General features: G+C 49.9%; 1 protein-coding gene across 2 annotated transcripts in view; it reads right to left on the reverse strand.

The window, feature by feature from the left end:
- Positions 1–4,322: 4,322 nt before the first annotated feature.
- The window catches only part of LOC134095621 (dual specificity protein phosphatase 8-like), a 55,176-nt gene continuing 46,975 nt past the window's right edge, over positions 4,323–12,523 (reverse strand). For both annotated transcript variants that reach the window (XM_062549251.1, XM_062549253.1), the window contains 4 exons: positions 9,575–9,741; positions 8,473–8,632; positions 8,010–8,133; positions 4,323–7,745 (listed from right to left, as the gene is read on the reverse strand). In XM_062549251.1, the coding sequence (XP_062405235.1) occupies positions 6,431–7,745; positions 8,010–8,133; positions 8,473–8,632; positions 9,575–9,741 (1,766 nt within the window). In that variant the 3' untranslated portion in view covers positions 4,323–6,430. The remainder of the gene's footprint in view (positions 7,746–8,009; positions 8,134–8,472; positions 8,633–9,574; positions 9,742–12,523) is intronic.

Genomic DNA, 12,523 nt, shown 5'->3' on the forward strand with positions numbered 1-12,523 from the left:
ATTTACACTGTATTAATGAATAGAAATAGTGCTGAAATGTAGAGGAAATGTTTTTACTGTAAAAGGCCTATAATGAACAATATACCGTAAATCTTAATTTCCTTAATGTAACAGTAGGTGGCAGCACTAAATTACTGCAATGAACAGCAGACCTTTGCTCTCTGTTCCAGGGGAATTGTACCCAAGATATTTTAAAATCCAACTGGCTATATACTGGCTAATACTTCATCCAAAAAAGGAAAAAACTTCTAATGTTCCACACAAAAACATTATCCACGACCATTTAAATGTTTGTTGTCCAACCTGTGCAAGGTGTTGACTCTTTGGAGAGGTTAATTAGACCTCAGCCCCTCAGAGATTGATAGTGATCCCCTTCTGTGCTACATTGTGCAGACATTCTAAAAAGACTGAGTCCTTTTCACCGCCAGCTGGAATCTGCGCTAGGCTTGCACAAGGCGAGGGTGCAGGGAGCATATTTGCTTGAGTGTGTATAGGAGACAGCTATGAGATCAACACATTGCAAAAGCATGAGAACGTGTCATCATGACCAGATTATCCACGGACTGGAGCGTGATTGCCGCCAGATACCTTTTTTGGCCGGCGTTCGCAGTTCTCAGCTGCTCCCTCATCATCCAGTCACCCCTGATGTCATCAGAATTTTCGGCTCTTTTCTCGACCGTCGACATGTGGACACGCACAGGGGACGAGCCCGAAGAAAAAGCCCCCTGCTCCACTCACCGCTGCTGGGCCCCGCAGCAGAGCAGCTCTGGCTGGAGCTGGAGTGGAGGGCCATGCTTACGGAGGCAGGGTTATGTAAGGACGAAAAAAGGGGCGAAAAGGGAAGAAATCCTGTTTATTTTAGAGGCAGTGTTAGTCACTTGCTCCAGAACGAGGAAAAGAGAGAAACATGGAGGTGACGTAAGAACTCTAACAGTTTCCATATATAAGGCCTGGGCTCCAGGCGCCAGGCAGGCACGTAACATGGCCACGTCTGGAATCAATCAGCTCCCTTTGCTGCTCCTTCCTCTATCGTGTGTGTGTGTGTGTGTGCGCGCATGCATGCGTGCGTGTGTATGAGAGAGAGACTGTGTGTGAGTGTACTGTATGTCTGTATGTGTGTGTTTTTGTGTGTGTGTGTGTGTGTGTGTGTGAGAGAGAGAGAGAGAGACTGTGTGTAAGTTTACTGTGTGTGTGTGTGTGTGTGTGTGTGTATCTGTCCACACACTGTGGTCTGCAGACTCTTTGTGCATGCACATGCTTTTTCTCTGCCGTTAGCGAATGTTTAAATCTGCCTGGGTGTCAATGGGCAGGACAAACAGTGGATGAGTAATGTCTCTCGTTGGCCTACTATAGCTTCTAACTCTTAATTGCCATCAAACACGGAATTTGGCACGCAATAGAAAATTAGCATTCATACTGTAGATCTCAGCCAGTCAGTTGCACACTACTAAGACCAGGCAGAGAAAGAGTGTTTCCTGCTAGTGGGTCATATTTTTGGCTGGGGTTTTTGAGTGATGTCGCCTGTATACACACACACACACACACACACACACTTTCTCTCACACACACACACACACATACACACACACACACACACACACACACACACACACACACACACATACACACACTCTCTCTCACACACACACACACACGCACAGTGAAAACAGATCCGTGCCGTCAGGTTAGGCAGGGTTTTGGAGAGACGAGCAGATCCTTATCAGGTAGCAGGTAGGACACCTTGAGGACTGCTGAGCCTGACCGTTCCTCATTCAGATATCCATGACTGCCAGGACCCTATCTCTAAACATACACACACACACACACACACACACAAACACACACACACACATGCACGTACGTACACTAATGCACACTGCACGCAAAGATCCACACAATCATGCACAAAAAACCTGCACTAACAAGCAAGCTAAAAGTGCAAAATTGCACACACACACACACACACACACACACACACACTGACACACACTGCACACAAAGACCCAAGCAATCATGCAAGCACAAAAAAACCTGCACTAACAAGCAAGCTTAAAAGTGCAAAATTGCACACATAGCACACATTCAAACACAAAACCCTCCCTCTCCCTGCCTTTCAGTGCCGTCCCATTTATCTGGTTTAGAATGACAATAGGCCGCTCATAATCAGACAGCACAAAACCGTGCATCAGCTTAATTTCACAGGGCCGTCTGACATCTCTGCCAGCCGCTTCGCGCGCCCCTGTGATTGCCACCTAGCCCGTTGCAAAGCCGCCTGCTTTTAGATTTGGCTGTTGATTGCTATAATGGAGGAACAATCGGCAATTAACTCCAGTGATCTAATCCCCACCCAGCCACTTGTAGCCTCAGTTAACCGATGACAAGTAAAGCTGTGATGTGGTGTGGGAGGGGGGGATTTACATGCTGGAGTGAATTCTGGCCCACACATCCTGTCTGTCTGTCTTTGAAAAATACACAAAAACAAAATGCAAAGACAATTCGGGAACACTTTACTTGAGGGTATCTACAGAAGAGTGACATGACACTGTCATGACACATGAACCCTATACCCTAACCGGGTCAGTTGAGTGTACTTTGAGAAGCTTGTCTGTAGAACAGAAGTGCTATGACTGTCCCTCTGCTGTTTTAGGCTGTTTGTTACATGCATTTGACATGGAGTATTTTTGTCAGATTTATGTGTGGGAGCGAGAATATATGGACGACTGGTGATTCCTCCTGAGCTTTTTGTAATGTGCTGTATTTGACAGAATGACCTCATAACAGGAGAGTGGACTGCATGACTTAAGTGGGCCTCTGAAGATCTGTCCACGAACAGAGCTTTCTCTGTGACTACCAGGGCCCAAAATATCCACTAAGAAAACATTACGTTATGAAAGTCGTCACATACTCAAGCCTTCGTCAGTCACTCACTCAAGTACACACACACACACACACACACACACACACACACACACACACACACACACACACACACATACACACATACAAACACACACATACACTTTCCCCTGGGGGAGATTTTTCTAGGCCTGGGAGTAAGTCTGTTAGAACATATTACATCATCAAAGAGGGCCTGCTCCCACGACCCACTGCATCACTGAGCTGCCCTAAGAGTCGGGCTGGGATCGCTACTCCAGTGACTCCACTGCCCCTGCACCCCACTTTAACTCCGACCAGCACCCCACTTTAACTCCCTGCACCCCACTTTAACTCCCTGCACCCCACTTTAACTCCGACCAGCACCCCACTTTAACTCCGACCAGCACCCCACTTTAACTCTGACCAGCGCCGCCGTATGGAGCTCACCAAGAGGGGAAAAAGACAATGTGGTTCAAAGTGGCTTTAACATGCATTCCCACTCTACGGGTGAGAGAGGGTAGTGCTATTACCTTAAAATTGCACCCAGTAGTTTTTTTTTTTTGCACAGTTGTGAATTCTAGATTACAGTAAGCTTTTATGATCCCATAACAGTTGACCACAAAGTGTGAGAGGTGAAATTTTGGTGTTAAACTTGAAATGGGAGCTACTGGGGGAAAGTGACAGTATCGTGAAAGGAGGCAAAACTGTGATATGCCAACAGTCAAACAAAGAGCTACTACACCTTGTAGAAAAATTAATTCTTATCAGTGAAGAATAAAAATGGCTCATGAATAGAAAAGCTATTTTTCAAAACAATTATGGAAATGTACAGTACATGAACCTATAGGATTAGTCTTTACAGTACGTGGTCACTGAAGTACGTCTGTTGTATGGTATTGGTGGGGAAATTCTTATATATTTGTATGTGAGGACTCATGAATGCATAAAAGCAGTTATTTTGAAACAGGGCCAGACCTTTGTTGTCAACATTGGAAACATGTCCTCACATTTTCCTTGATAAGTCATATCGTGAGTATATTCTGAGTCATCTTCTAAGGAAAGTGAGATATACTGAATGTATTTCCTTGGAGTAGGCTACCAGACCGTGGCAGATTTTCAAATATAACACAAATGTTCTGTTTGTGAATTGTAAGGGCACCGTAAGTGTGTAACCAACTGTGATAATAATACCCTAGACTATTAAACAGGCTAAATGGTCTCCTTATGTGTAAGGTGCTACGTGACAATTAAACTGTCATTAGGTCTATAATCAGAGATGCTACAGACCAGCAAAATCCCTTGATGCTTTCTGTGTGGAAAATGAGTTCTGTGTTCATTTTGTGTTCTGTAAATATGCTAGCGTGTGTGTGTTTGTGTGTGTGTGTGTGTGTGTGTGTGTGTATGTGTGTGTGTATGCATCACAAGAAAAACACAGAGAGGAGAGCTTGTGGTTTTGCTTGTATTTTGTTTCATTTCCACAAAACAGGTACAAGGGGAAGAAAAAGCATTTGAATAGAACCTGAGGTATTTTGCATCAAGCAGCCTAAGGTATCCATAATGTTGCTATTTACAATATCAAAATGACCAATAATAATAATAATAATAATAACACAAGGATCGCCTGCTTGTTCTTCCACATTAATAGGCTGAGGATAAAGAACAGAAAAGAACATAGTAGATCCAGCAGCATAAGGAGGCCCACACACAAGCGAAAGCCAACAGGAGAAAAGGAGCCGCGATTCTGCGCTGCATATTGAGTTATCCTGTTCACATTTGTGCCGAAACCAAACCCCTCTCCCCTCTCCACAACATACAGGTGAGAGAGCGCAATGGGAACTGATAGATGGGGAATCATAATAGAGAGAGAGAGGGGGGAAAGGACAGAAAATGATCTACGAGGCCTTTATTGTGTCCGTACGTGTGCTCAATGAAACCAATCGATCCTGGGAGTTTCCCCTGAGACTGAGAATGCCCCCACCCACCCCTGCTAGACTTCCGGTCTATTCCACTGCATGGGGCGCCTGGGATAGGTGGTGTTAAAACAGTCGATCCATGAGTGTTGTTGTGTGCTTCACTGGTGTGTCTAAATGGCGGGTCGGGAGGATGTGTTAGAGCACAGTGTGTTTGGAGCTGAGTCTGGATTCTCAGGGCAGTTGGAGTGTGTCCCAGGCGCTATGCTGAGGTTCGAAAGCCGCACTGCAACCAAGTTCAGAATAAAAAAGACAGTCTCTGCCTCTTTTCGTGTTAAATACGATGTTCATTCTCCGTTATGTGCATACCTATAGCCAGTATATATCGTATAGTAGGGACAACACAGGGGCTGCTCTAGTCAGGCAAGGGGTTCTCGATCATGGCGTCATGCATGTGGAGGTTATGAAAGACTGGCACACAAGAGGAGTTCTGTCAGACTCGTAGAGACTTTTAAAAATCATTTTGTATTGCTTGAGTTTGTGTTTTGTTTGTAAGTGTTTGCATTCTTATAAATACAATACAGTTAAACTGCAAGAAATAAACAACATGAGTTCACAAATATTATATTATTTCTCATTGCCAGAATGAAACAGATAAAATAAATTAAAACAAAATAATGGATAAAACATTTGTCCATTAAAATTGCAGTACGATTTTTTTTACATATGCATGTATATGTGTATGGATATATATATATTTTTAATATATATAAAGCTTAGTGCTGTTGGTACACAGCTTGTCTGTCTGTAGGTAGCCAGCCACTTAGAGCATGCTCAGTGTATATTTGGAGGAGGAGTTACAGTAGTTTGGTTGAGAGTGCACCATTGGCGCATCTCCTACCATAAACACACAGGATATCATCACAACTAATACTTTTGCGGTGCATATAGCTGTTAACACTGACAAAATTGACAGTATGTCAAAAGAAAAACAAAATTGTATTTTTGAAAAGCATCTTTTTATGTTTTCACCTGTGGTGACCCACAGTTCTCTTCATGTTAATTCATTTAGGCATGCTGGGAGTTTGAGTTCTCCCCAAAGCGCATCCTTCATTTCAAATGGTACAGTAGCACGCCTTGTGTGTGTGTGTGAGAGTGTGTGTGCGTGTGTGTGTGTGTGTGTGTGTGTGTTTGTCTGTGTGTGTATCGTGTTTGTCAGTGTGTGTGTGTATGTTCATAGCTTTCCTTTGGTGCTGGAGTATGGCACTTTTCATTCAAAGTACTGCAGTCCAACATCAGGATAAACTTAATGTCCTTCTTTTTTTTGCCTCTGTCAGTTCGAACTGTCCATCGAGCACACGAGAGCAAATTTCCCTTTGCCATAAAGTCCAGCTTGCATTGCGCTGGCCTGGAGCTCTGTGACAGTTGTAGCCTTTTTCTCAAAGTCCATCCTGTCCAACAACAGAGACCTGTCCTCATATCTGAACTGTCTGTCTGTCTGACTGTCTTGTCTCTGAGAGGCAGGATTCTTCCAAGCCAACAATCAAAGTCGACCTGAAAAAGGCCCGTGTAATAGTGTAACCACCAGGTCGTTGTTGAAGTCGTCCGGTCTGTCCACTTCAGGTCAGTCCTAGGCTGTGGCGTCAGGAGACCTCGATGATCTCCATGCTCCCGGAGAAGCTCGACTGCTTGCCCAGCTTGCCCAGCTCCTCGCGGGAGTGCGTCTCCGACATGCCCTCCTCGAACTCCATCTGGCAGCTGAGGCGCTTGAACTGTTTGTCCACCACGCTGCTGCCCCCACCGGCCGTGGCGGCGGCGGCGGAGGAAGAGGAAGAGGAGGAGGTGGAGGAGGAGGAGTCCTCGTGCCAGCTGCCCCGCGAGTCCCTGCCCGCCTGGGGCTTGTCCCGCAGCTGCACCCGCTGTTCCTCACCGGAGCCGGCGCGCCCGCTGCAGCCGAACGCCATGTACGTGGAACTGCTGCCGAAGCGCAGCGTGGAGGAGGACACCACCGCGGAGGAGGAGGAGGAGGAGGAGGAGGAGGAGAAGGAGGAGGAGGAGGTGGAGGAGGAGGCGTTGGAGGCGAGCGCGGACGCGGGGCCGCAGCCGGAGCCCAGGAACCAGGGGCACTCTCCGGTGGGGGTGCTGGGCGTGGTGGCCTGCACCGTGTCCCTGTGCTGGGTCCACATGGGACTGGCGCCGGTGGGCAGGTTCAGCAGCAGGGAGCTCCTGATGCCACCGCCGATGCCAACGCCGCCGCCGATGCCCAGCTCTGAGGGGTGATGGGGCCCGAGCAGCGGGTGGGGGAGGCTCAGGCTGAGGGAGAGGGAGTGTGGCGGAGTCGGGGGGGTGGAGGTCTCGCTAAGGGTGCTGCTACCGCTGCTGCTGCTGCTGCTGCTGCTGCTGCTGTTGCTGCTGCTGCGCCTGCCCTTCCTCCGCTGGCGCACGCGGGCCTCGCCCGGCCCGCTTCCGCCGGGTGACTCGGCCGAGCCCGTGGGGCTGTCGGGCACGGGCGAGTACTGGCCGCTGCCGCCGCCGCCGCCGGGGCTGTCCAGCTTGCACAGCTTGGGCACGTCCTCCGAGCTGACGGGCGTGAGCGCCAGCTTGGGCGGCGAGAGCCGCGGGCACTGGCCAGGCGCGTACACGGACTTGATGTCCAGCGAGAAGGAGCGCTTGAGGCGGTTGGTGTCGGCGATGTGCTCGGCCGACAGGTTCAGGCCGTTCAGGCCGGGCTTGGGCCCGGGGAACTTGGGGTCCGAGCCGTTCTCCTGGCCGGACCCGGCCTCCCTGGGGTCCGCGGGCACCTCCCGCATCTCCTGCTCCTCCTCGTGCCGCTCCATCAGGGTGCGCATGGGGTGGCAGCTCAGAGCCTTCAGCACCTTCAGGCCCTTCTCAAACTCCAGAAGCTGGCCCAGGAAGTTGAAGTTGGGAGAGATCGAAGGCCTCCGGTCCTTCACAAACCTGCCAAAAACAAGCAAGCTTTTAGAGACATGTCTGACGTTTGACATGGTTTAGATAGATAGATAGATACTTTGTTGATCCCCAAGGGGAATAAAGCTTATGCATAAAGCTTATGTCTGAAACTATTCAACATGGTCATCTAATTGTGATTGTGATGAGAGTTGTAATGTAAGAGATTTTCTAACGTAATCTTGTTATCATGAATGATATCTGTTCATTATTTATTTGATCTAAGTGCATAAGTGTGACTGTCTAGGTGCCTACCTGTAGGCATCGTCCGATGACAGGCCCATGGTTTTCATGATGTAGGCGATGGCGATGGTGGCTGAGCGCGAGATGCCGGCCAGACAGTGGACGATGACGCGGCAGTTGGACACCTTGGCCTTGTCTGCGAGGAGAGAGAGGAGAGCGAGAGAGAGCACAGGCGTCAGGTCAGGGAACGCTCAGGGGCGGCTCTGGGACTATGCCGCTGCCCAGGACGAGCACAGCAGTCCGTTAAAGAAAATAACAACAACAAAAAAATTCCACATCCTGTTTTACAAGCCCACCATCAGCAGACCTCCCACCTAGGTGCTTTACAGGATGCTTATTCAGAGGGATCAAAACACACACACACACACACACACACACACACACCAGGGCACACAAAGAGAACACACACACACACACCCTCACGCTGTGTCAGCAGGGTGTAATAGCATGCGGTTTCCCAGTGGAGCCTACTTACCGATGAAGTCATTGGTTTTGTCTAGCCAGGGCAGCAGCTTCTCACAGTAGTTGTCGTTGACGGGAATGCGCATGAAGTGGCTCTCGCTTATGAAGTCTGGCTTGGGACAGGTGTTACTGGCGTTCAGCACGTAGGTGATGCCGTTCTGGGCCATCAGCTCCTGGACCAACAACAAAGACAGACATGAGTCCACCGTGTCATGTCAGATTTCACAAGAGGTGACCTCAGCCCTCGGTGACTTAGGGTTTAGTAGGGTTTTTTTTCTCTCTCTTTGTTCCAAATTGAGGAAGTTAGCGAAGCTTCCTTTAACTTGTTGCCGTTGAGAAAACCCCACTATTACTCTCTGGCTCTTATCTTTTATTTAGGTCCGCGGTGTGAGTGCGTGAGAGTCGAGCAGAGATGGTATGCGGTGATAAAATGCTTTCGCTGGGTAGCTCAATAATCACTTTGACAGGGCTGACATTTGAAAACAAGCTGTGGCTTCAAAGGAAGAAAGCCGTGGAGAGAATGCCACTCATTGTTTATCTGCGATGACCTCATGCCATTCCTCTCTCTCACGGCGCTAATGCTTTACCTGGGTATGCAAACAGCCCCGAGAAGGAAAAGTGTGTTCAAACATGTCATTACGCACTGGGAAGCGATAAAGAGGGGAGGCTTGTCACCAGCCTCCTGTTATTCTAGACTACATGCCTGACATTTTAGATCAGGAGAAGATTCTAGCGCTTTCCTGAGTAGCTCCACCCAAGCAGGTGTGTGTGTGAGGGAGACCGTGTAATGACAAAATGCATATTTTGCTGTCACAAGACGTTCCTGCTCACATTCCTCTCACTTCTTTCCGTATGTAACTCTAACCGAACAGGTGCTGACGCTCTGACCGCGTATTTGCATTTCTGCTCAACTCTGACCAGTGAGTGTGGAGAGATGAACGTGTGTGTGTTTTTAGTGGGTACAGTAGATGGGCGGGTGGGTGTAGAGGGAAGTCTGTCTCATTACGTTGAAGTCTGCCCTTGAGTTAGTGTGGTGAGAGTGAGCAGGTATGTGAGTGTGTGTGTGTGTGTGTGTGTGTGCGTGTGTGTTCTGAGGAGGTGGGAAGGGGGGTTACCTTGTTGAGAACGTCCCTCTGGGAGCCCAGGTAGAGGTGGGGCAGGATGCGGGTGGGGCCCACGTTGGCAACAGGCAGGCAGGGCTGGGACAGGCTCATGGGGAGGATGGTGGCCTGCTTACTCTCACACAGGCCGGGGAAGCAGGAGGAGAAGGCTGCGAAGCCCCCTAATGGACAGACAGAGAGGAAGAGGAGAGAGAGAGAGGGAGAGAGAGAGAGAGAGAGAGAGTCTTAGTCATCAAACAGAAAATAAACACGGACATGAGCAACAGTGCCTTGGCCTTTTCCAAAAAAAGCCACCATTGATTATTTTTCCAAGTAAAATCCAGGTCAGCGTTGGTTGGGAGAGCTCCCCTTACAGTGGCGTAAAACTTGCCCACTGAGGTCTGCGCACGCCGGCTTGTGTGCTCTGAGTCAGTCCTGCTGTGGTGTAATATGTGTATGCTGCACAATTACAGGACACCCAGGCCTTGGACACGTCCACAGTAGCATGGGGGGGGGGGGGTTCTGAATGCACAGCTGAGCCCTGGCAGTGGTGGTGGTGGTGGGGGTGGAGGTGGAGGTGGAGGGGGCTTCCTTGCCTGTTAATCTCCACATACGCCCCCCCCACCCCCCCCCTCACCCCCCCACTCCCCAGCAGGGCTCCTCAGAGCCCACGGCCCCAGCGTGCCTCGGCAGACACAGAAACATCCTGTCTGCCTTGGCAGGCCCACACAAACGACATTAGCAGGCCTGACGCACGCATTACATGTGGCCTTTCACCCAGAACACAGACCTGACCACGGACACTCAGGACGGCTACCAAAAAAAAAAGGGAAGAGGAGGAGAGGTGAGAGACGGAGAGAACGAGAGAGCTTTGCGAGAGAGAGAGAGAGAGAGAGAGAGAGAAGAGACGAGTGGAGAGGAGTACAGAGAAACAAGAGGAGGAAGAGAGGAGAAATGAAGAGCTGGCCCTTTAAGAGGGAGCCAGATCTGGTGTTGGCGTCTGTCTCTCACTCCCTTTTCCTGCATGATGTCATCTCCTCTCCTTGAAATCGGCATGAGGGAGAGGGAATGAGGCAGGCCACAGGTGTGGACACAGACACAGACACACACACACACACACACACACACTACAAGTCCCTGCAAGGCTCAATCTAAGTAAATAAGACCTTCTTCAGCAGCCAGCGGCCCTGGGGCTAAAAAGCATGATGTTCTGCACACTCAGTGGTGGATTACCTCAAGTCTAAACATAGCCGCACATTTAGCAAGACCTTCTGTACTGTGTGTGCTCTAAAAGTGACCAATTGCCTAATATCCTAACTTGATGATCTCAGCATGACTCTTAGCCACGAGGTGCTTCCATGAGGACAAAGCCCGGTTCTGTGCTGATCGATTTAAACATTTCTCCCCCCCCCCCCCCCCCCCCACCCCTTGCCTCGGTCTCTCCAATCGCTCGGGCAAAAATCTGGGATACATTAGCTCCGCTTCCAAGTAAGGCAGGCAGGCGTCTGGAGCGATGACATCACCCCGGGATTAGTGCTCACCCTCGACCTACTCCACTCCGCCGACACCAGAGGGAACACAGACAGCAGGCCAGGGGAGAGAGAAAGACACAGAGAGAGAAAGGAGAGAAAGAGAGCGTGCGCGCAAGAGAGAGAGAGAGCAGGAGAGAGCAGGAGCGATGAGGATTGAGAGGAGTTGAGGAGAGGCTTGCGCTGCTGAAAGGCGTTAAGAATGAGTGGCGGGGAGGCCCGAGCGCCCCTAACAAAGGATGAAAGCACCACACACACACACACACACACACACACACACACACAGGGGCTTTAAAATAAGACGGCTGCTATTTGACAAAGACAAGCCGCAGAAGCACGAGAAGAAGGGAGGAGAAAAAAAAAGGACACTAAATAGAGGTCCCCTATCTCTATCCTTCCCCCTGAAACTCTTTACAATTTCCCTCCTTTCTGGTTCCCATTGGGTGTCTGGCCACCTGCTCGAGCGAGCGTCCCCGGCCCCCAGCGCACCCCCCCCCCCCCCCCCCCCCCGCTCCTCCCCGCTAGAACAAGACGCCGCGCCGCGCTGCCAAGGCCTTCCTCTGGCCGGGCCTCCACAGCTGCAGCCGAGAGTGTGGCTGAGGCTTTTGTGGGCTCATAATCAATGAGCTCTTGTGCACTCACCAAATGCACACACACACACACACACACACACACACAAACACACACACACTGTTACAAACACACATACACACACAAACACACACACACATATACATAGACACAGTCACACAAACACATTCTCTCTTCCTCTGACATAAACACACACACAAACACACACACACACACACACACACATTCAAACACACGCGCATGCAAACACACACAAGCACACAGAGGCTGCCTTGCTTCTGGCTATACTGGTCATTTGGTGTTATTATCTTAGATAAGGGATGAGATCATTGGGCGCTGCAGCTCCCAGCCGTTACCAGGTGCAGGTGTGCGGTTGTGCACACAGGAGCGACACATGGTGTGTGTGTGTGTGTGTGTGTGTATTTGTGTGTGTGTGTGTGTGTGTGTGTGTGTGTTCCTCTGATATAAGCACCCAACCACAGGAGCCTCCCTTCAATACCCATGGGCGTGTGAGTCAGAGCAGACAAACCTGCTCCCCCACTCCCAACACTCATAACGGCAGGCAGGCTACACCTCCACCTCCACCACCACCAGCACCACCTCCACCTCCACCTCCACCTCCACCACCAGGAGCCCCCGTCTTACACTAAATCTGCCTACTTTCTTCTCTCTCTGTTCTTGGGCGTAGGACAGACACTTCAAACAGCAGCTCTGTGACAGCTGATTGAGAGTGGCAGCACAAGTGAGAGAGAGAGAGGCCAGAGGGAAGTGTCTCCTCATTCACCACCTCCTCCTCCTCCTCCTCCTCCTCCTCCTCCTCCTCCTCCTCCTGCTGCTGCTGCTT

The sequence above is a fragment of the Sardina pilchardus genome, chromosome 11 (assembly GCF_963854185.1).
Source record: "Sardina pilchardus chromosome 11, fSarPil1.1, whole genome shotgun sequence".
In the NCBI taxonomy this organism is placed as follows: Eukaryota; Metazoa; Chordata; class Actinopteri; order Clupeiformes; family Clupeidae; genus Sardina; species Sardina pilchardus.